This window comes from Mirounga angustirostris, unplaced genomic scaffold (assembly GCF_029215605.1).
Source record: "Mirounga angustirostris isolate CCGP_5_RB_7025 unplaced genomic scaffold, mMirAng1.0.hap1 SCAF_4, whole genome shotgun sequence".
In the NCBI taxonomy this organism is placed as follows: Eukaryota; Metazoa; Chordata; class Mammalia; order Carnivora; family Phocidae; genus Mirounga; species Mirounga angustirostris.
The window spans coordinates 95,647,049-95,672,777 of NW_026991712.1; the positions used below are offsets into that span (position 1 = coordinate 95,647,049).

At 37.7% G+C, this 25,729-nt stretch overlaps 1 protein-coding gene across 5 annotated transcripts in view; it reads right to left on the reverse strand.

The window, feature by feature from the left end:
- Positions 1-25,729, reverse strand: part of MAGI3 (membrane associated guanylate kinase, WW and PDZ domain containing 3) — a 237,126-nt gene that overhangs the window by 195,150 nt on the left and 16,247 nt on the right. The window contains exon 1 of one of the 5 annotated variants that reach the window (XM_064588610.1): positions 6,315-6,408. The exons of the other annotated variants lie outside the window; for them this stretch is intronic. Within the exon in view, the coding sequence (XP_064444680.1) occupies positions 6,315-6,375 (61 nt within the window). The 5' untranslated portion in view covers positions 6,376-6,408. Of the gene's footprint in view, positions 1-6,314; positions 6,409-25,729 lie in introns of those variants that run through there. 5 annotated transcript variants of the gene reach the window in all.

The window sequence follows — 25,729 nt, forward strand, 5'->3', positions numbered from 1 at the left end:
CAATCTTTCTCTGTCCTCATCCTTTAGGTATTCTCTTATAAATGGCATATAACTAGATTGTTCCCTCTTTCAGTTTGATTTAATACTTAATTTGATTACTGATATTTAGATTTTATTTCTGCCATTTTATCCTGTGCTTTTTATTTTGCCCACATTTTTCTCTTTCCTCCCTTCTGTTAAATTGACTAGTTTTTTCCTAATTTCATATTTTTTCTTTCCCCATTTAGAAGATATCCTGTTTCCATTCTTTTGAATGTTAAGCTTTAACTTTTAACTTCCATATTTGTAATACGAAATTTAGCTTCTTCCCAAATAACACAAGGGCCTGAAGATGTTCTAGATCTAGTTATCTCCTTCCCCCTTACACCAAATTATAGTACAGTACTTTATGACTACCCTGATATTATTGAGGTCTTTTGAACTCCATACATTAGATGTTTCTGTTTTGCATCATTAGTGTATGTTTAGATTTATCCCCATGTCTACCATCTTACTTCATTATGCTCCTTCTTACATCTCAAACCTCGTTTCTAAAATCAGAAGTAAATCATTCAAAGATACTTGGAGGAATGGGGGTTTTAGCTAAACAGGTAAACTTCCTATTTTTGTTTATCTGAAAATATCTTCATTTTGCCTTCACGTTTCAAAGAACTGTTTCATCCCTAGAAAACAAGCAAGTGTATTTCTTGGGCTTCCAAAATGTGAAGATTACAATCATTTTTCTAAAATCTTTTTCACTTCAAATAGTCAAATATTGTCTCTTCTCCCATTTTCCCCTCTATCATCTTCTGAAATTTACTCCTCTTACCTTTTTTTGTCACAATTTCTACCCCTTGGCCTCTGTACTATCTTCTTTGTACTAGCTTCAGACCTACATTTTAGTAATTTTTCTCCTCTGCTGTGTCTAATCTCTTATTTAACCTTACCATTATTATTTTTTTATTTGGCATTCCTATAATTTCTAATTGGTTCATTTTCAAAACTGCCTGGTCAATAACAGTCACCTCCTCCTTACTCATGCTATCAATTTCTTTTATTCCTTTAACATTAAAATGCTTCATTCATAAACTGCATTTATAGTCCAAGAACTGGAGTCTACTCAGTTTGGTTCTTCCGTATGCTGTTCCTACTGACTTTCACTCATGGTGGCTTATTGTGACAGTAATTTCTGATTGTGTGCTCCTATTTTATGTAACTCTGTGGCAATTCTTTGCAGCCTGATTGAAGATGTTTACTTCCAAGCAGAATTAGAGTATGGTTCTGCCAAGCACGTACAGCATTTATTAAAGACCAGGTCCCATCTTATCATTCTAGACTTAGGCTTTTTCAGATGGTGCAAACAGTATAAACCCTAAATGTGCACATGAGGGCAAGTGAGTGGCCACCACTTCTCAGGGGAGACTTCTGCTTTTAAACTCTATTCAGAGACCAGACCATAGAGAACCTTTTCTTTGCCTACTTCTGGAGGGTAAGAACGTTTCCCCTTTACGCTTGCTTGCCCTTACCCTAGTCTCCAATCTGACTTCCCAAATTGTGGAAGCCCTGATCTTAGTCCCCAGCGCCTCTGTGCTCTAAAGTTACAGGTCACCTACATCCATATTTGTTCCCAGGGTATCCAATGGCTTCAAAGCCATCTCACTTCCCTGATATTCTGCTTGTTCCTTTTTGCAGACTCATCCATTCATTTGAAATAACTTTCTGTTGTTGTGCGATTTTTTTTTTCTTAATCAAGCACGTTTTAAATGTTTTAGAACTGAAAGGTTCAGGTAGTCATATGGTCATAAAAAGAAATCCAATGAATACTTTCTTAACTGCTCAACCTAAAATCCAATGAATATTTTCTTGACTGCTCCACCTAATGCCATAGCCATAACAAGTTCTTAAACATTTTCTAGCTTAAAAAAACTGTGTACATTTGGGGCTTGAACAGTTGATAGTCACAACTGTCCTGAAAAGCCTATGCCACTTCATATTATATTTTATAAATTTGCAGAGTTGCATATCATGAATGGCAGGAACAGTGAGGCTGATGTTTCAGAACCAGTTGTTTAGCTAGGAGAAGAACCAAGGCAACGAACTACCCAAACTCCGTATCTCAATATGGTTTTGTTTGTCTTGCTATCATTTATGCAGGTAACATAGTGAACAGTAATAATTATGAAAAAAATGCTAGTGAAAGCTGACAAAGGGATTCTAAAATTTATATGCAAATTTAAAGGATTCATAATAGCCAAGAATAAAGTTGGAGTGCTTTTATACCAGATATTAAGACTTATTATAAAACTATAGTAATTAAGATAGCATGTTACTAGAGCAAGGACAGACAACAGAAAAATGAAGAGAATAGAGCTGCACTGTCCAATATAGTAGTCACCACACACATGTGACCACTGAGCACTTGAAATGTGGCTAGTGCAATTCAGGAAGCAAATTAATTTTTTTATTTTAATGAATTTAAATTCAAACTTAAACTTAAGAAACTTAAGTACAGGGATGCCTGGGTGGTTCAGTCGGTTAAGCGTCTGCCTTCAGCTCAGGTCATGATCCCAGGGTCTTGGGATCGAGCCCCACATCGGGCTCCCTGCTTAGCAGGGAGTCTGCTTCTCCCTCTGCCTGCTGCTCCCCCTGCTTGTGCCCTCTCTCTCTCTGACAAATAAATAAAATCTTAAAAAAAAAAGAAAGAAAGAAACTTAAGTACAGTTTGGACCAACTAAGGTATGTGAATCTATTTTTTCAACTTTAAATTTTATGAAATCTAAATACAGATCAAGTATTAATAATGATGATTTTATGTGTGAGTTGAGATGTGCAGTAAATGTAAACTACATGCCAGATATCAAAGACAGTACAAAAAATATAAAATATCTCAATAATTCCATATTGATTACATATTAAGATATTATTTTATTATACTGGGCTTAATAAGATATCATTTAAATAAGTTTCATCAGTTTCTTTTTACTTTTTTTTAACGGGGCTACTAGAAAATTTGTAGTTACATGTATGGCTCACATTTGTGACTTACATTATACTTCTACTGAACAGCCCAGGGTATAGTGTGTCCAGAAAAAGACTCACTCATGTATAGCTGATTTATAAGAAAGATTACATTGCAAGTAAGTGGGGGAAAGGATGATCTTTTCAATAAATAGAGTTGAGTGAACTGAAGGAAAAAAAAAAAGAATCTTTGAGCATTCACATAATAAAAATCAATTCCAGTTAGATTGTATACCTAAATGAGAAAGTCAAAATAATAAAGCTGTTGGAAGAAAACAAAGAGTATCTTCATTACATTGGGTGAGACAAAGATTTCTAAACAGGTTATAAAGTATTAATCTTGTTTTAAAATTGCTCAATTAGACTACACTAAAATTAAGAACTTCTGCTCATCAAAAGACACCACTAAGGGAATGAAAAGGCAAGCCAGAGTGGGGAAAAAAAGCATCTGAAGGGGGAAGCACATGAAAGAGATGGAGTATGTGAGACACATGCACACATGTGCACACATACACACAGAACATATCCATTGTATATACACTAATATCTTAATATTTTTTAAAGATTTTATTTTATTTTATTTTTTTATTTGACAGAGAGATACAGGGAGAGAGGGAACACAAGCAGGGGAAGTGGGAGAGAGAGAAGCAGGCTTCCCACTGAGCAGGGAGCCCGATGTGGGGCTCGATCCCAGGACCCTGGGATCATGACCTGAACCAAAGGCAGACGCTTAACGACTGAGCCACCCAGGCTCAGATTTTAAGTAATCTCTACACCCAAAGTGGGGCTCGAACTCACAACCCCGAGACCAAGAATCACATGCTCCACTGACTGAGCCAGCCAGGCACCCTAATACCTTAATATTTGACCATAGTTTTCCTGTTAATATGGTTTTTTTTTAAGATTTTATTTATTTGACAGAGAGAGACACAGCGAGAGAGGAAACACAAGCAGGGAGAGTGGGAGAGGGAGAAGCAGGCTTCCCGCTGAGCAGGGAGCCCGACGCAGGGCTCGATCCCAGGACTCTGGGATCATGACCCGAGCTGAAGGCAGACGCTTAACGACTGAGCCACCCAGGCGCCCTCCTGTTAATATGTTTTACTTAAGCAAAATTTCAAGCAACTGAATGTTACCCATTCAAGAAACAAAAATTTTCAACCAATCTTTATTCACTTTATAAATACTTATATATATTCTTGGTTGTGAATGTAAAGATAATGCACACAAAATCAACCTCTACGTAGACTACATAAGGTCACTATTGGAGTCAGCATATAAAAAGATATCCTCAAACGAAAGGTATCCTCTGAAAAAGTTACCTTCAAATTAAAAGTAATATTTAAAAACATAATTAGGACTTACAGTCCAGACGAGATGGCTTAAACTGGTTTCTCCCTACTCCTCCCTCAAGGTACAACTATAAGCCCTAAAAATAATGCAAGAGACAGTTGGCAGTTCTCTTTTCTTATTCCAGTTGTGAATTTCCAAAGGAGAACTTTGGAAGGTATCAAAAGGAAGACACACTGGTTTGGGATCCTAAGACTAGAGGAACAATAGAGAGGCACGGCTTCTATGCCCTCCCTTCCATCCAACAGAAGAAGACCTAACCCAGAAGAAGGTGACATAACCCTGGCATGTCCCAATCTCCAACCTAGTACAGAAGACAGTCCAGGTGGGCCAGTTCTTCTCTGGAATTCAACAAGAATCTCTCCAATGGCACCACCAATTGAGCCCACCACCAAAGGCAAGAAGGTATGACTGGAAGTCCCACTAACAAGCAGCAGTCAGAGGTAACAATCTCCTATCTCTTTCCTTTCAAGAACTGAGATTTCCCAGTCCTACAGAGAAATAACAGGATGGCCAGATAACATTGGCAAGAAGGATTCTGCCACAAGTGACCAGCCCGGGGAGCACCTTTGGTCTCAGAGGCCTGAAACTCCCCTCTTCCATACAGAGATATGAGGTGGCCCAGTCTAAGGAAAGCCCTTTCACTTCCTCTGGCAGCACCAACAGGGACCAGGGGGAGCCCCAGAGGCACCAGATAAACTAAGCAGATCAAAATAACACCACAAAGACTCAGAAAATTAAGCCATCATTGGAATCATATCCCCAAGAGGAGGCTGAATGTCATGCTAAACCTTAACAGAATACCTATTAAAGCAAAAGATTTAAATAGGATTCAGAGTCTCCAATATAATAGATAAAATGCCCAGAATACAACCAAAAATCACCTATCACACCAAGAAATAAGAATATCACAACTGGAATAAGAAAAGACAATCAACTGTCATCAACACAAAGATGAATCAGATGTTAGAATTATCTGACAGGGATTGTAAAGAAGTGGCCATAAATATGTTTCAACAATCAATTTCACATTCTCTTGAAGCAAAAGAAAAAATTAAAACCTCAGGGAAAAAAAGAAGTTATAAAAAGGAGCCAAATGGAAATTACAGAATTGAAAAATATGTTAACAGAAATGAAAAATACTCTCTAAAGGGGCTCAATAGTAGAGATGACAGAGAACAGAATCACTAAAGCTGAGAAAAGTATGGTAGAATTTAACCAATCTGAGCAACCAAGAAATAGACTGAACAGAAATGAACAAAGTTTCATGGAATCTGTTGGACTCTAATAAAAGAACCAGTAACATTTGTATCATCAGAGTCCCAGAAAGAGGCAAGAAAGGAGAATAGGATTGAAAGAGTACTCAAAGAAATAATGGCTGGAAACGCCCCCGAACTGGCAAAACACACAGAGATGCTAGAAGCTGAGCAGACACCAAACAGGATAAACCCAAGAAAATGTACAGCAAGACATATCAAAATTAAACTTCTGCAAACTAAAGAAAGAAAAAATCTGGAAAGCAGCCCGAGAAAAACAACGAATTACCTCATCAAACTATGGAGGCCAGCAGTAACACTCATCATTTTCAAGCACTGAAAGAAAAGAACTGTTAACCACTAATTCTACATCTAGAGAAACTATCCTTCAGGAATGAAGACAAAAAAAGACATTACAAACAAGAATTTCTAGAAGAATTTGTCAATAGCAGACATATTCTTAAAGAATGGCTTAAGAAGTTTCTTAAAAGAGAAAGAAACTGATAAAAAAGAAATAAAGGAAACCTGGAGCACCAAGAAGAAAGAGTAATAGAAAGAGCAGAAATATGGGTACATGCAATAAACTATCCTTCTCATGAGTTTTATAGATCATATCTGAAGATGGGAACAAAAATTATAATATCATCTAGTGTTTAACATTTAAAAGTGGGGAAGATAAAGGAACCTACGTAGAAGTAAGGTTTTCATACTTACTCAAAGTGATAGAATGTTGATCCAGGAGACTAAGAACATACAGTAGTCCACTTTTATCCATGGGGCGGGGCGGGGGCGGGGGGTAATGTGTTCCAAGTGGATGCCTGAAACTACAGATAGTGTCAGAACCTATATATACTATATCTATTCTACACATACATATGATAAAGCTTAATTTATAAATTAAGTACAGTAACAGATTAAGAATAATAAGAATAACATAAAACAATTATAAAATATACTGTAATAAAAGTTATGTGAATGTGGTCTGTCTCTCTCAAATATCTTACTGTCCTGTACTCACCCTTCTTGTGATGACATGAGGCAATAAAATGCCTACATGATGGCATGAAGTGAAATGAATGATGGGCACTGTGATGAAGCTTTAGTCAACTACTGACTCCCTGACCTTCGGCAGGAAGAGGATCATCTGCTTCTGGACCACAGGTGACTGCAGGTAGATGAAACTTAGGAAAGTTTAACTGTAACTACGGGGGACTACTGTGTGTGTGTGCATGTGTGTGCCTGTGTGTGTGTGTGAGAGAGTGAGAAACCCCAAGCAACACTATAAAAACTATACCGAATAGAAATAATAAAATGGCAGACTTAAGCACTAACATATTAATAATTACTACTATTGCAAAAAATAATAATAATTACTACTATTCATACAGGTGAAGCCCTAACCTCTAATGTGACTATATTTGGAGAAAGGGCCTTTAGGATGTAATTAAAGTCACATAAAGTCAAAGGGTGGGGCCCTGATCCAATAGGATTAGTGTCCTTATAAGAAGAGATACTAGAGAGCTCCAATCTCTCTCCCACACACAAAGAACAGGTCATGTGGGCACACAGAATGACAGTGGCTACCTACAAGCCAAGAGGACTCAGAATAGAACCTACTTTGCCAACACTTTGATCTTGGACTTCTCGGGCTCTAGAATTGTGAGAAAATGTCTACTGCTTAAGTCAACTAGCTTACAACATTTTGTTACAGCAGCCTGAGAAGACTTAAGATAATTACCTTAAAAGTAAATGATCTAAATACTAATCAAGACAGAGATTGATAGGATGCATTAAAAAAAAAAAAAAGCGACCTAAATACAAGCTGTCTACAAGAAACTTGGTCCAAATTCAACAACGGAAATAGGTTGCAAGTAAAAGGAATGGAAAAGGTATGCTATGCAAATGTTAATTTAAGAAAGCAAGAGTGATATCAATATCTGACAAAGTAGACTTCAAAACAAAGAAAATTATGAAAGACAAATAGGGATATTATAGAACAAAAAAAGAATCAATCTACCAGGAAAACATAATAAACTTTAATGTGCACGCACCAAAAAACAGAGCCTCAAAACACAGGAAGCAAAATCTGACAAACCTGAAAAAGGAAATAGACAAATTCACAATTAATAGTTGGAAATTTCAATATCCCCCTCAGCAACTAACAGAATTATTAGAAAGAAAATCAGCAAGGATGTAGGAGATATAAACAACAAAATTAATCAACAGGATCTAACTGACATAAATAGAACACCACAACCAACAACAGCAGAATACACAATTTTTTTCAAGTACCTATGGAAAATTCACTGAAAGAGACAATATCATGGGCTTTAAAACAAACCTTCACAAATCTTTAAAAATTGAAATCATATATACTGTGTTCTTTGTAATGGGCTCAACTAGAAATCAATAAAAGAAAGATAACAGGATAATCTGTAAACACATGAAAATGAAGCAGCCCACTTCTAAATAACCAAACACGTGTCAAACATCAAGTCTCAAAGGAACTTATAAAAAATACACAAAACTGAATGAAAATGAAATTATGGCATACCAAAATATGTGGGATGTAGCTAAAGCAGTACTGACAGAGAAATGTGTAGCCCTAAATATTTACATTAAAAATAAGGGAAGGTCTCAAATAGTCTAAGTTATTACCTCAAGAAATTAGAAAAAAAAAAAAAAAAGAATAAAACCAAAGCAAGAGGAAGAAGGAAATAAAGATAAAAGCAAAATCAGTGATAGTGGGAGAGGCCAATAGAGAAATAAAACAAAAAGCTGGTTCTTTGAAAACATATCATTAAAAGTGATTAACCTCTGTCTATAAAGACTAAAAAAGAGAGCAGACACAAATCACCAATAACAAGAACGAAACAGTAGATATCACTACAGATCCAAAAGCCATTAAAAGGATAATAAGTAGGGGTGCCTGGGTGGCTCAGCTGGTTAAGCACCTGACTCTTGGTTTTGGCTCAGGTCACGATATCATGGGATCAAGCCCAGTGCTGGGCTCCGTGCTAAGGGGGAATCTGCTTGGAGATTCTCTCCCTCTGCCCTGCCCCCCACTCATGTGCTCTCTCACTTTCTCTAAAATAAATAAACATTTTTTAAAAATTTTTCTGGAAAAAGGATATTAAGTAAATATTAGCAAATTTACAACTTTATACTTATAGATTCAATTATTTAGAAGAAAACGGTAATTCCTCAAAAACCACTCAACTAAGATGAAAGAGATCATCTGAATAATCCTACAAACATTAAGGAAATTAAATTTGTAGCTTAAAAACTACAAAAGAAATCTCCAGGCTTAGAAGATTTCACTGGAGAATTTTATTAAATATTTAAAGAAAAATTAAAACCAATTTTATACAACCTGTCAAACTCTTCTAGAAAAAAGAAGAGGGAACATTTCCCAACTCATTTTGTGAGGCCAGTGCTACCTTTTCATTTATGTCTACACTAAAACCTGTGCATGAATGAATGTTCATACTATCACTACATGCAACAACTTGAAGAAACACCCAGGAAATTATGCTGAATGAAAAAAAGTCAATCCCCCCAAATTACATACTGCATGACTGCATTTATATAACATTTATGAAATGACAAAACTGTAGAAATGGAAAACAGATTAGTAGTTGCTGGGTTAGGAAGAGGGAGGGTGGGAAGGAGGTGAGTGTGGTTATAAGCGACAACTGGAAGGATCCTTGTGAAGGAATGGTCTTACAGCTTGTCTACGATGGTGGATACGCAACCTACACAAATGATAAACCTGTACAGAACTAAATACATACACACACACACACACACACACACACACAATCCCTTACAGACAGTCAAAAGAGTAAAGATAGAGCCAGGCAGAGCAGGTTTTATCTACAGCTGTAAAGTCAGTTCACTCTCATGGTAGGAGGGAAAATTCCAAAAACAATAAGACTTCTATGGAAGCACACAGTCCAGCACCCAGATCACCAAATCCTGTATGAGACAATCATAGGCAAAGCCAAATCCAAACACACATGGGGGGGGAGGGGGGAGTGCCAAGGTAGTTACAGACCATAGAGTATAACAAGAACAAAACAAGAGTAGGGGCGCCTGGGTGGCTCAGTTGGTTAAGCGACTGCCTTCGGCTCAGGTCATGATCCTGGAGTCCCGGGATCGAGTCCCGCACCAGGCTCCCTGCTCAGCGGGGAGTCTGCTTCTCCCTCTGACCCTCCCCCATCTCATGCTCTCTCTCTCTCTCATTCTCTCTCTCTCAAATAAATAAATAAATAAAATCTTAAAAAAAAAAAAAAAAAGAGAACAAAACAAGAGTAGACCAGAAAGACACCACAAAGCTAAGAATCATAAGTAATGACAGAGTCATAGCCCCTTATAACTGGTTTATTGCACTAGATGTAGATGTCCACTTCTGATTTCCTTCCTAAAATAATCAGAACTCTGTGAGATCTACTTAACCACAAAAATTATTGGCACCCATTATCATAATAGCAATACAGTTCCCTAGCTCTCTTAAGGTTTGTTACTCCCTACAGGCCGCAGATAAATAAAAAAGCCATGTATGTTCAGAATTATATGTTATATTAAGAGTGAAGCCCAAGTGCCTGGTACAAGCTTGATACAGAACATTTATTAAAGAACAGAAATGAGAGATAGAATAATTTATCAATGAATTAATAAAAGTCAGTGGACCCTTGTCCCATAAAAAGATACATTCACAGAAATTTTACATGCAGCTGCTGAGGGTCCTTGAAGGCCCTAAAGCCCAGATTTTATAAAACCTTGGGTTTAGATCCTCCATCTTAAGGAACGTACTCCAGCAATGTAGGTTATTTGCCTCTTTAAAGAAGAGGGTCACCTAAGACAATTTCTCAAAGCCCTCTCCCTCCAATGTTACTATTTAATGAGTCATACCCTGGTCAAAACACTGATGGGATTACCTCTCTTTCACTGTCTAATAAGTGGTCCAGATTTTTAACTGAACATCTGATTTATTTAACAGAATCCTTAGACAAATTTACCATCTGGGACAGGTTTGAAATATAAGTTGGAAGCTAAAGAAACCATGGAAATCTTTTGTGGATTGTTAGTAAAGTCAAAAGATCATTAAGTAGAAAACATGAAGCACAATAGCCTCAGGGGGAAAAAAGGTCAATACCATGATGCTGCCCTATGCCAGACTGGTTAGAAAATACGGTCAGTTTAGCCCCGTTTCAGCAAAAATACATCTCAAAGCAAATGCTGTAGCCCTCTCAAAAAAAGAGAAAGTTTTAATCTAGAAAACTCATTAAAAATGTATGGAGCAATGAATTTGGTACATAATAGATCACGAGATGTCTAAAAGTACACAAACTTTTTCAGGTCTCCCAAAGCAATCTTTATTGACTATCAGCATAAAAGCCACTCCCCAGTGTACAGACCTTTGACTTGGATTCCCTGAGCTGCAGGGTAGCTTTTTGAGTATACCTGAAAGTGAATTACTAATAGAGACTAGATCTTCCCAGAGAAACCATAAAATATTCAACATGGATAAACTGACTCTATCCTTACTACTTTCTTCACCTAAAGTCTTCCCATCAACCTCTTGAATTCCAAAAACTTCTCTTCGATGTGCAAAACTGCAGGATTATTCAAACTCCTTTACATATAAACTTTTTAGGAATGTCATCTATTCTGTTTTTTTAAAAGGCTGATTTTTTTTCACCTGAACGAAAGAATTGGAGTTTTTAAAATAAGTGAAAATAGGGTCAACTGGGTGGCTCAGTCGCATAATCATCCAACTATTGATCTCAGTTCAGGTCTTGATCTCAGTCAGGGTTGTGAGCTCAAGCCCCCCGTTGAGCTCCACGCTGGGTGTGGAACGTACTTAAAAAATAAATAAAAGAAAAAGAAAAGAAAAGAAGTAAAGATATATTTAATCCACAAGAATGTTTACAAAATAGAATTGGGTCACTGTCTTGGCAGTGAGTTCCTAAATCATAGCCCTTGTTTTCAATCTCTTTTTTCAGACTTTCATTTGCTACAATGTTGAAAGGGTGACAATAAAGCAGTAAAGCAACTAATGGAGCCAAAATGGAATTCCTTAAGGCAGGGGCCATGTTCCATGTCCAAATGCTAATGGACTGGGCTGTGCGTAGAGAATCACTCAGTCTAGGGGCTAGCAAGGAGGCTTGCCTCGGTCCAGCCAAAGCTGAGATTCTTCTGCAGCAATTCCAGTAAGAGGTCATTCCTCCTCTGCTCAACACTGCCAGCGTCTGGGACACGCTGCTGCTTTCTGAGACTGCCCACTCCATTCTCACAGCTCTGGCTGTTAGAAAGTTCTCTTATAGTGGGTACAAATCTGTCTCTCTGCAATTTCCACCCACCAGTTCTAATTCTATCCCTTGGGACCACACAGAAAAAGCCTAATCCTTCTTCCATTTTCCACATGTCAGCCCTTCAAATATTTGAGGAGAGTTATCAAGTTTCCCATGATCATCACAGTAGGCTGAATACATCCTAATGCCCAGAATCTCCAAGAATGTTATCTTATACAGCAAAAGGGACTTTGCAGATGTGATATATTAAGGATCGGGAGATAGAGAGGTTAGCCTGGATTATCCTGGTGGGTCCGATGTAATCAGAAGGGTCCTTATAAGAGGGAAGTAGGAGGGTCACAGTGAGAGAAGAAGATATGAAGGAGGAAGCAGAGGCTGGAGTGATGCACTCTGAAAATGAAGGGGCTAGAAGCCCAGGAATGCAGGCAGCCTCTGGAAGCTAAAAAAGGTAAGAAATTAGATTCTTTCCTACAGCATACAGAGGGAATGTAGCCTTGCATACCCATGTAGACTTCTGACCTCTGGAACTGTACAGTAATACATCTGTGCTCATTTAGGCCACTAAATTTAGGCCACTAATAACCTGTTGCAGCAGCAATAGGAAACTAATAGACTCATTCTCTTTCCAGACTGAAAGGTTTCTTCAACCACTCTTTAAATGGCACACAATTTCAAGTCTCACCCTTTGAGATACTCCCAATCTTTCTTTTGTCTAAAATCCTATGTGTTCCCTTCATCCTAGCCTTGCTACCTCTTCTCCTGGCCCAAAATAGCTTTAAAATTACCCTCCAGCAATGATGTCTAAAGCCCTATCCATTTGATGCACTGGCCCTTACCAAGTACATTCTCAGAGTAACTGCTCAATAAACAAGTGTTAAGTTGAAATGAAATGGTTTAGAAATCCCAACAATTATTGAACATTACATCTGACACTAACGATGTACTATATGTTGGCTAATTGAATTTAAATTAAAAAAAAAAAAAATCCCAACAGTTCTGATCTTCTAAAAGATTAAAAGGCCTTATTCTTCCTCTTCTTTCCTCCCAAACTCAGTAATAATAATATAATTTAACCTTTAGAATCCTCAATTTCTTCCCCATCTCTAAGGATTTAAGGCAGCACATAGAGGACTTCTCAAATGAGACTTTCAGTCGTATGACTCCCTGATTAATAAAACCACTGTGGAATCTGAAGATAAAAGTAAAAGTTCCCTATATTAGGCATATGACTCATGTTTCCTAACACTGAATCTCCTAAACTCTACCTTTATTTTTAATTATCACGCAAACTGTAGAATTTATCACAAAAATCAATTAAATAAAAGTATAGTGTTAGTTAAGCCAAATGTTTTTACAAAATATTTAAATGGCTATATAATAGCTTTATCGGCCAACATTAATTTCTTCCAGCAAAATAATGATACAGCAAAAAAAATAATAAATGAAATGTTTGACAAATGCACTCTAATAAGCATTGTACCAACAGTATAATTCATTCTGTAATCTTACAGGTTGTTCTACCACACTTCTATTCATAGATACCAAAGTTTAGTGCACTCTGATCATTATATTTCAGAATTATATTGGATATTAAATGATTCCCACTGTAATACTTTCTCACTGAGCTTCTATGCATGAGGGAAAGCAGGTTTCTACTTAACTCTAATCAAATATATATTTACTGAAGATCATTGAGCCCAAGTGACTCTACATTAAGGATAGTGGGAAATTTAAATGTGTCTAAGGCATCCCCAGCTCCAACTTGCTTTCAGTCTTATACAAGAAGAGGGCATATTTATTAATAAAAGGAGGAAAAGAGGAATAAATACAAGGCAATATAACAAATGGGCAGCAGAGACAGTGAGTGCCATAAAAGAGTTCAAAAAAGAATGCTTTCAAAGAAGTTGAAAGTAGGATGTGACCTGGGGAGAACTCAGAGAGAAATGGAAAAGAAGAACACACCAGACTAGTGAAACAGCACACATAAAGGCAAGGTGGCAAAAGACTTATTCAAAGAACAGCAAGCAACCAAATCAGATGCTGCGGAGAATTTTATGTTGGGAATTAGGAAAAGATGGCACCAAACGTGGGTTGGGAACAAATTACAGAGCCAAATAAGTCACCCATTACAGTGCATTACATGTATCCGACCCTCAAACTTTCTAAATAAAGGTCTTGAATGCTAGGCAAATAAGCTTACATCTTCTCTGGTAAACAACAAGGAACCACTGAGGTTTCTGGGTAAGAGAATGACTTACATAAAACTGAATTAGCAGTAGTTAGTTTACAAGATAAAAGGGAAAAGCAAAAAACAGAAATCAAAGAGCCCCAGATTTGAGGTGAGAAAAGCCCAGACAAGAAGAAAAGTAGATATGAAAATAAATGGTTGAGAATATAAAAAAGTATTACAAAGAAAGAACTGACAAAAGTTGGCACTTACTTTTTCTTTTTTTCAGGAGGGGGGGTTTTAAAGAGCCTAATGTTATTCTAAAGTATTTAAGTCCGGATGAGAAGGAACATGGATTCAGAAACTGTTTATCGAGTACCTAGTATGCCAGTCACTGAGCTAGGTGGTGGGGATAAAATAATGATCGTGACAATGAGCTACATCAGTGAGGATTAAGGACTAACAGGGCACAGACAAGTAACTATTGTTATTAACAATGTGACAAACACTATGGATGAGTAAAGTAAAGCACATATGACAGGTACATAACCCCAAAACTGAGAGCAGGAGAGGAAATAGGTTTTAGGAAGGAAATCAAATAGGGAAGGAGGTGGAGCAAGAAGCAGAAACATGAAAGGACACATATACATTAGTCTCTTTCTTAAATTACTCAGTTAAATATAAGTGATCAGAAATCAACAAATGTCCCCAATTTAAGACTCCAAATATCTACTCCGATAATAATTTGGTTGAAACCCCCAATTTTTATCTTGATGAAGTATATTACAAGGTAAAATTACATGCTGAAAAGATCACCAACCTATAAGGGGGCACTAGAGAATTTTATGGGTGATGGAAATATTCTGAATTTTGATTGTGATGGTGGTTATATGACCATCCATTCATCAAGACCAACCAAAGTATATATCTAAAACAGGGTGAATTTTTACTTTAGGTAAATTATATTTTAGTAATCTGACCTAAAAAATCACCAATGATTTAATTGTTGAATTCAATGGCAATTTTTCAAAGGTGATTCAATAGTTATTTAATGTTTTATTAGAAACAAAGTATACGCCAATATCACCTTTACTGTTGATAGTACTATATGCACAGGCTATAAACACATACATTTTCTTAACAAATATATAATTTTATAATCTTTATCTGAATGGTACTCCACATATTTCATCCTGAATTCGAGAAACAAGTCTTTTTTAAGATTTTATTTATTTGTCAGAGAGCGAGAGCGCACAAGCAGGGGGACTGGCGGAGGGAGAAGCAGGCTCCCCACTGAGAAAGGAGCTCCATGCGGAACTCTATCCCAGAGTCTGGGGATCATGACCTGAGCTGAAGGCAGACGCTTAACCGACTGAGCCACCCAGGCATCCAAGAAGCAAGTCTTAATGCTCAGGATCAGCATCTAACCTGAGCTCTCCACTCATCTCCTATCATCATCCTAACAAATTTTAAAATCTAAATCACATTCCCCCTTAAACCAGCTGTCCTTTCTTCTGTATTTCAAGATTAATGTGTAATCTCTACCCCCTCTACTCTGTCCTACACACCAGTGCCAAATTAAGCATATATCCTTTTATTAATTATATAAACCCCAGCTCAAAAACATTTGGCTATTCTCACTGACTTTAGGATAAAATGCAAAGGTCTCTCACTAGCTTTTAAATCCTCCATAATCTGACCTAATCCTAATTTAACTCCTGCAGTCTTTTTGCCAAAAGTTCATTTAAATTTTGGGGCATTTTTTGAATTACCCTGGCCCTTTGCTTTCCAGATTGAATAATTTCTGTTAATTTTAATTGAATACTATATGGATGAATCTTACAACCATCCGTACCCACTCACCCCTACACAAGTGCCTGATAGGATCCCCACCACTGTCTGGTTGTTTGGGGAGGTATATATATACAACTCTATCCGGAAAGTACAAAATGAACTGATTTAAAAATCATTAGAACAGCAAGATATGGGGAAAGGGGGTAAAGAGATAACATACTAGAAGTTTTAAAACTTCAAAGAAATACAAGGTATATTCTGGAGTAAGGAACAGACCAATCTCATTGGTATAGGAGGGGATAATTGGGTGTGAGGTTGGAAAAGCAGGCTAGGTCCACACTCTTAAGACTTACATGCTAACTTGAGGGTTTTAGTACATAAGAAGAGAAATCATCATGGATTTTTTTAAAGATCTTATTTATTTATTCCGGGGGGGGGGCGGAGAGCAGAGGGAGAGGGACAAGCAGACTCCTCACTGAGCGTGGAGTCCAGTGTGGGGGCTTGATCTCAGAACTCTGAGATCATGACCTGAGCTGAAACCAAGAGTCAAACGCTTAACTGACTGAGCCCCCCAGGCTTTTGAACACAGGAATGACATAACAAAATGATGCTCAAGGAAATTATTATGGGGCTGGAGTACAGGATATAATGGTGAAGACCAAATGAAAAAGAGAGGCTAAGGAAGATCACAGCCAATGGAAACAGTCTAAACAGGAAGTGAAAAGGACTTGAATAGTGGCAGGAATTTAGGAAACAAGGAGAAATGATTATTCTCAGCTATTATTGGTAGATGCAAACCTCCCCAAACAACCAGACAGTGGTGGGGATCCTATCAGGCACTTGTGTAGGGGTGAGTGGGTACGGATGGTTGTAAGATTCATCCATATAGTATTCAATTAAAATTAACAGAAATTATTCAATCTGGAAAGCAAAGGGCCAGGGTAATTCAAAAAATGCCCCAAAATTTAAATGAACTTTTGGCAAAAAGACTGCAGGAGTTAAATTGCTTACTTTGGTCATTAGTATTACTCTGTTCCTGAAAAGGCTACTAGCTAAGCATTTATAAGAGAGCTACCCAAAAACACAGTAGGAAAGAGGATCTGGGATTAAAAATTGCTTGTTTCTGAAAATGCAAAGATCTGCTTCAGATTTTCATTTTTTGGTCTAGTAACACATTCACACAAATACTATGAAACTTTTAATAATAAGGTCATCTTATTAAGAATATAACATACAAAATTTCACATCACATTGGAATTAGTGTTGCAAATTTGAAAGAAACTCTTAAGTCTTAATTATAGCACTGAGGAGTGTATTACACATAAATATCCTTTATTTAAATCTGCTTTTGTAATTTACGTTAACTTAAAGTTAATTCACAGAACTATTACTATTATGTAAATATCTATTTTTATTTTTATACAGACACTAAACAGAATAGAATATTCAACTTCATTCTTTAAAAATACATTTTTCCGGGCGCCTGGGTGGCTCAGTTGGTTAAGCGACTGCCTTCGGCTCAGGTCATGATCCTGGAGTCCCTGGATCGAGTCCCGCATCGGGCTCCCTGCTCGGCAGGGAGTCTGCTTCTCCCTCTGACCCTCCCCCCTCTCATGTGCTCTCTCTCATTCTCTCTCTCAAATAAATAAATAAAAATCTAAAAATAAAATAAAATAAAAATACATTTTTCCTCAAGATTCAGGGAGGAAAAACCAAGGGACAAATCAATTCAATTCCCTTCAAAGCAATTAGAAATTAATTTCTAACAAAATTTATAGCTCATTTACTTCATCAGGTTTTCAAGAAGCACCGTGAATTAAAAAGACACTTTCAAATACTACTTGAGGTTAGATACGGGAAGTATCTGAGGCAATAATTCACAAATGTACCAGAACACACATGAAAATCAGCCTTTATTTACAAATTAGCCTCCTGACAAAAGATACAACAGAGATGCCTAATTATACTATCAGAAGTCATTAGTGAAAATATAAGGTTTAGAAACAAGAATTTAAAAAGAAGGCCTTTTGTAGTTACTAAAATGGAGGCTGTGTATGTGTCGATTTAAAAGCCTACTGCTTTCCACTAGATTAAGGTCAACGTGTCCAAACAGCTCAGCTTTAATACTGAAACACTGCCACTCAACAAAGAGAAGATTCATTTTCTGAGAACAGGTTATATATTAGGGTTTTTATATTTGTCAAGCTCATGTTTTTAGACATTTTGGCAATTTATTGGTAGCTTACCCCCAGTTTGGTTTTGGTTTTTAACTGACTTGCAGACTCAAAACTTAAGACTGATTCAGTTGCTTAAAATGGAAAGATGAACAACTTTGGTTGTATCACCAAGATTATTTCTGCTTTACATGAAGTCCATCTGGCTATCCAAAGGAGGGCAGAAATTGGGAAGTCAGGAGTTAAGTGCCAGAGATCCAAATGAGAGAAGATGTTTATATATAGAACATAAGGACGTATCTTGTGTTGATCAAAGCAATTACCCAGGGCAAACTTTTGGGTAGAAGACAGAATACAACCAATCTCCAAGAGCTACTCAGCATCCTCACAGGGCCATTTAGCTACCAAGGCAGGGCTAACAACCTGGAATATAATGATCATTTATCAACATGCCAGGGACTGCTGTGAGGGAAGGGCTGTAGTTTTCCTGCACTGTTAATAATTTAGTAAATAATCCAAAATAGTGGAAGACTTTTAGAACCAAAAGAAGAAAGATTCTCTTTTTGGCTAAAAGATCGACGTTTGTCTAAAAAAGAAAATAAAACTCCAGAGATATGAAGACAATATGGCATGATGAGAAAGTATTAAGTAACAGTTATCAAGATCCCCAGAAATGTTCCTCTTTTCTTACCAAGTTATGTCATGTCTAGGAATGTCACAGCCAACATAAAATAGTAAAAGAAAAAGTAATGTGTATGATTGCTTCTGGGTGGTACATCACTCGTAACCATTGTTTTGTCCGAATTCTTTATGAAACTTTTGAATTGTGGCACAGAATTGTGGCAGGGCTGGAGTTCAAAGTAGGATGAACAACCAAAACCCACACTCTAGACTTCTTTGTAATCTCTTTAGATTTTTAGGTTTGTCAACTCCACACACAGGACTGTCACTCAGAGAAGATGAAGCTGACTTATATTTCAGTCCTTACAAAATAATCTCAAAATACAGGGCACTCCCTCAATTTGTTTTGAACAGCAAAACACTGTTACAGAAAGCTATCTGGTGAGACAACAGATGGGGAAAGATGACCCTCAGGCAAGAGAAGTGCAAGCGCCTGAAAAAACAGGATGTCGAGAAAGGGGGGCTAGCTGCCACAGGGACCTTCCTTACACTTTCCAGAGTCAGTTAAATTAGGCAGGAGAAGTCTAACGGGGCAACTTGAGGAAAAGTTCTTACAGCACTGCTTGAAATTTCAAGTCCTATTGGACACAAAGGGGAAAATGTCCCTGAGTAGGTTTGGCAGTGATAATTTCTCCCATCAGTTTAGTGTTAACTTAGGACAGGTTAATCAGAGAACTCTCCTGACACCTATCTATTATATAATGGGAAAATGCCAAGTGGTGGAGGGTGCCAACCAGGGAGGGGGGCACTGCAACTAGACAGTCAGGAGACAGTGTACATACACAGGAAAATAACACCAGGAAGTAAAAATGAGGGTGAGATAAGAGAAAACCGTGTGTGGGGTGGGGGGGGCACCAAATACTAATTCCACTTAAAATCTTAGCTAGCCCCAAGCTCTGTCTCTCCCCAATGGAACGACACTAATGTTTAAGTCTTATCCCAGACATCCTATTTGATTTTGACCCAAACTGGTACCAATTATGACCAAACTTTCCTGTGTTAAGTGTAAAAAGTTCTGGGATAGTTCCTGGGGATAAATCAGATGTCAAAGAAAAAAATTCATAATATGATAATTTTATTCTTTATAAAACCAGGTACATTTTCACTTTACGGGAACTACATAAATAATATCACATCTCCCTCCTTTACTGGACTTGGTTTCCAAAACTTAAGTTAAAAAAAAAAAAAAGACATCTAACTTGTTTAATTCAAGTAGATAAAGTCATTTTGTGTTTGTGTTATGTTTTTAAGAACAGGTTTTAAAAAGTCAACTCCTGCTGAAACATATATCCCAAGTAAGTTCAAATGGGCATCAATTTTGGTTTCCACTCCCCTCTATACTTTTTTTTTTTAATTTATTTGAGAGAGAGAGAGCGAGACAGAGCGAGAGAGAGCACAAGCAGAGTGGCAGGCAGAGGGAGAAGCAGACTCCCTGCTGAGCAGGGAGCCCGAAGCAGAACTTGATCCCTGGACCCTGGAATCATGACAGAGCTAAAGGCAGACGCCTAACTGATGAGCCACCCAGGCGCCCCTCCCCTCTATACTTTTCTAATTCTTACCCACAAGGAACTGAATTCTACTTGTCAAACCTGGGAGAGTAAACTGTATGTTCTTCTTGAGCCCTTCCATCAAGGTGGAGCTCTTCTTAGTCAAAGGTAGAGAGTTGCCTTTCACCCTAGAAAGTGTTTTATTGATTAATGCAAAATTGAACATTTTTTCAGCATTGATAATAGACCAATTTTATCACCACAGTCTGCTGGGTGGAGTCTAAGTTGCTGAACTAAAGAGCTATAAAATTAATAACGTATTATGGCAAAGTACAGAACTATTTAAGTATCCCGGAGTTGCAAAGCATAGAAATAAAATTTGTAATAGATTAATCCTAGAAAAATCTCTGAAGGAAATAAGTTTAGGATGAGGTTTTGAAGAAGTATGGCAAACGCTTTAGTTTGGCTATAACAGAGTATACACACTGGGAAATAATGAGAAATGAGTTTGGAAAGATAAGAGTGGAGAGAGTTGCTGGAGGATATTAAATGTTAGAACAGAGAGCAACCACAGCAAGGAAAGAACACAACGCTCTATTGGGTTAATTTCCTTAAAACCCAAACTATCAGAAGTCAATAAAGAGTGAAAATGTTTATTCTACAAGAAAGCACAAAAATAACATCAATCTAAGATACTGAAGTCTGATGTTTAAAGATAAACATGTCTCATATTCCTATACCAACTCAAGTCATTATTAACTTCCAAGCTTGACACTGACTTCACTGACAACCCAGCTAGTTAATTCCATCAGACAGAAACTAAAATGGTGTACTTTTCACTCCTTAGAAAATAAGGTGCTCACACAAGGCAAATGAAAAATCTGTAGCCTCTGTCTATATGCATATAAAGGCTTTGCCACAGAGGCTGAAATTTTACTGAAATTAAATAAACTTCCTAACCTTTTTGAACTACAGCTTTTATTACATCTTTAAACAAACATATAGCAAAAGATGGAGAGAGATTTGAGGAAACTGGAACAAAACTCAAAGGCTAAATTCCTTGAAAAGAAATGAATCATTCCTTGTTGTATCTTGGCCTGGTGTGGGGCTTAGTGCATAGTAGGCATGCAAGGAACATTTGCTAATTAAATGCAAAGGCTTTGCCAACAAGAGGATTAATGCTTGGAAGAATCCCAAGCTACATTCCTGGACCAAATATCTGAAAATGTTCTCAATTCTACATTATACTGTACTTTCCAACAAGTCCTAAGTGATAAGCTAACTTTGTAATCCCATCAAATGCAACAGTATTACCACATCCTTTGCATTTTGTCTTTGAAATTTGGGTCCAAGAGGTTTTTAGCACATACACCAGTTGGCAGCCAAACTTGTCCAGTGTCCAAAATTCACTTTTATTCTTATTTATATGTTAAAATGTAATCAAATTAGAATCCTAGGCTAATGATAACCTGCATGCTAATCCTGGATCCAAAAAATAATTAGCTACATGACCTTGAGCATATCACCTCAGTTTTCTCATCGGTAATATGAGAAAACTGGATATTTGAAAAACCTTCCTTGGGGAAATGTACTGATGACTGCAAGTTACTTTGAAATGCATAAAAAATACTGATGAAATGCATAAAAAAAAAACCTGATGGATGGCTACAGGGATAGGTTAATATATAATAAAGCAAGGAGGGTAAAAAGTTAGGAAAATAATCTAGTCGGTGGATATACCTCTTCTACAAAAAAACTTCTTCACCAGCCCTAATCCCCCATCTTTCCCATTCCTAGAAGTGGCACCACCACACACCCAGGTGCTCAAAGCAAAAAAACTAGAAGTTACCCTTAAGTCCTTACCTTCCCCCACTTTGCAACCCATTAGCTCAGTCCTGTTAGCTCCTCCTTCAAGACCCCTCCCAAGTCCATCCACTTCATTTAGTGCCCCTCCTCTCATGCTAGTCCAAGCTGACCTCCTCCTTCTTCCCTTCCCCCACTCCTGCCCCTCCCCAATCAAAAACAATGACTTTTTGAAACATACACCTCACATTAACTTTCCAACTCTAAACTTTCTGGTGACACTAAGAATATAAATATAACTAAGAATATCCAACCCCTTCCTAGGCTGACAGACCCCCGCTGGCCTCTGCCGACTTCTTCGACCTCATTCCTAGGGCTTCTACCCCTCATTTACCAGGAATCAGCCACACTGGTCTTTACCGTCCTATGGCCCGCCCAGCTCTTACATTAAGGCCTCCGTACTTGATAATTCCCTCTGCAAGGCTTCCTTTAAAAAATTTCACTTGGCAGTCATTCTAGTCATTCAACGTGCGTCTTCCATGTCCCCTCCTCGGGAAGGCCTTCCCTGACCACCCAATCTAAACAACACACTATCTCCTCATCCTGATCTATGCTTTTTAGAGGGGTAGAATATATCACTTATGAACAGAGACTCTGCAGTCACACTGCCTAGATTCAGGGTCCAGCTCAATACTACCCTAAACTGTGTGACCTCGGGCAAGTTACTTAGTTTCTCTGTGCCTAGGTCTTCTCATATGTAAAAGAGAGACAAACGACTTCAGAGGGTCATTGTGAGACTAAATAAATACGAAAGAGAACACTTAAAAGCAATGCCTGGCACATAATAAGAGCTACTGATGTCTTCTTTGATACTATTATTATTATTATTATTATGGCATTAGCTTATATTTTCTTGTTTAGTATCTACCTCTCGCAACTGGAACGCTAACGCTAACTCCGTAAGAGATCTTTTTGCTTGCTTTGTTTATGACCATATCCCCAATGCCTAGAACACTGTCAGGGACTTAGCAAATGCTCAGTAAATTTCCACTGAATGAAAACATTAATATGCTCTTACATTTGATTGTGGTACAACTTCATTCGTCCTCAGTAAACATTTACCTACTGTGTAGCATTTTTTCTTCAGCTTAAGAAGTTTCCCAAATTATCTGGAAAACATAAAGGAAGGTCCCTCAGCCCCCTGCATCTAAATGGTGCACATGAAGGCACACGGGAAAATGAGCAAGGAAACCGCTGTAAGAAAGAGACTTACCACCTACTCTGTAATGCCGTAGTCCTTTAGCCTTAGGGAATTTATATAGTAATTAGCTTTTCTTATCTAGCATATTAATTGCTGAAAGAAAAAATATTTAACTACCCATAGCATATTAATCCACAATTTAATATGTTCTACAGAAGGTGATCATTTTAATACACTGACATGTTTCTTAAATAACGTGGATATATTTATCATTATAAAAAATATAGTAGTTTCCTAAAGCACTGTAACAAAGTACCACAAATCAGGTGGCTCAAAACAATAAAAATCTGTTTTCTCACAGTTCTGGAAGCTAGAAGTCCACAGTCAAGGTGTCACCAGGGCCACACTCTCCCTGAGACTCTGGGCTGAGTCTGTGCCTCTTCTAGCTTCTGGGGATAGCTATCAGTCCTTAGTGCCCCTGGATATCAGCCGCAGCCCTTCAAGTTCTGCCTCCATAGTTATGTGGTCACACAGCATCCTCCTCTCTTGAACCCGTATCTCTTCTCTTAAGAACCCACCCTACTCAGGAGGACTTCATCTTAGCTAATTATGTCTGCAATGACCCTGTTTCCAAACTGCGGTACTGGAGGTAGGATTTGAGATACCTTTTGGGGGCACACAATTCAATCCATAACACATACCTAGGTATACACTGCATTATTACCAAAAGTTGCAAACTTTTCAGCTCACCAAGATATTTTTCTTTAAGGCAGACCAGGCATATTTCTGAATTTTGGCACTTCAGTAAGAACAGCCATATTCATGTCTGGTCCCAATTCTCTAGGATAACTCACACTTATCTCTATGGTTGAATTCACAGCTTCATGATGATGAGAAATGTAATTAGATCAGTGATCTAAAATAGTAAATATTCTAAATCTGTTACAAACAAGTGTCATGAATAAAATAATGATTTGGGGGGCATTTTAAAACAGTTGCGGAAAACACCCTACCCAATTGCAGCTAACACAATGTATTCTTCAACCCTATGAGATACGTAGTATTATACTCACTTTTTAGATGAAGAATCTGAGGCCTCTAAGTAATTTGTCCAAGGTAACAGATGATAAGTGGTAGAACTGAGATCCCACCACAGATCGACTCCAAGCCCACATTTTAAAGTCATACAACTTGACTGTGCTTTGCCACAGCTTTATTTAAATTCCATCAAGCTTTACTAAAAAGCTGTTTAGAATTGGCAGAAGATGGGTTGGAGGTTGTGATTTTACCTCTGTGAACATAATAAAGACAACGGGTCCTAAAATGTGCTGTGTAAAGTAAAATCACATGCACCGAGTGCTGTGTTTCTATCTAGTTACGTTGTTTTTAAAAACGAATGAACAACAAAGACAACAAAAATGGAGGTACTCTTGTTCCCCCCAGTGAAGAGATTCTGACAGCAACTTAAGGTGAAAACTGTGTACAGGAAAGAGACCTGGCCAAGTGGTACATGAGGACCACACTCTTGCACAACTGTGCTTTCACTTAGGTTATGAGCAGTAAACTAATGAACAGCTCAGTGAGGCTACACCATTGCTTAAAGAGAGGGGCTCCATGTTAGCACAAAGAAGAAACTCTGACCATATCCTCTCTTCTAATCATCAGGCCCTCAAAGTTAGAAAATGACCACAGAAGGGCTGTGAGCTTTTAATATCATTCCTGTAGATGCTTCTCTAATACCACCAGGGCCACTGAGGGAGAAACATTAGTATCTCAGGAGGTGAAAAGTTTGCCAACTGCAGGTAATAAGGCAAATTATATCTATTCCCATTTAGTATTTTGGGGGGGAATGATAAAATACTTCTTTTTTAAGATTTTATTTATTTATTTGAGAGGAGAGAGAGCACATGAGAGCAGGGGGAGGGGCAGAGGGAGAGGTAAAGAATCTCAAGCAGACTCCGCACTCCATGGAGCCAGATGTGGAGCTCGATCTCACAACCCTGAGATCATGACCTGAGCCAAAACTGAGTCAGACACTTAACCGACTGAGCCACCCAGGCACCCCAGGGAATGACACAATATTTCTATATTGTTTACTTATAAGAAGAAGTTCCTTAATACTGATGAACTTCTCATCTGGCTTTCATCACTTTAACAGCAGACTACTATTCCATAAATAGGCAATTTTTTATTCTTTCAATTAGCAAGAAATAATCCTAAGAGATTATCTATTGGCCTTTCACAGATCCATTTCCAATCACTATTTTTTTTAAGATGACTTTTTCAAAGACAGGGTTTGTTTAGTATGGGCAGTCCAGTTTGAACCTCTAAAACAAGGATATCAAATAAAATATTAACTAGAGACCAGGCTTCTGGCATATTTCCAAATCCAGAAATAGAAAAGACATATACACACATGTTCTGGGGGTACAGAGCAGCTCCCGAGTATCTAAGCAAGGACAAACATCAAAGAAAATAGAAGAATGCCACCCTAGGTTTCCACCT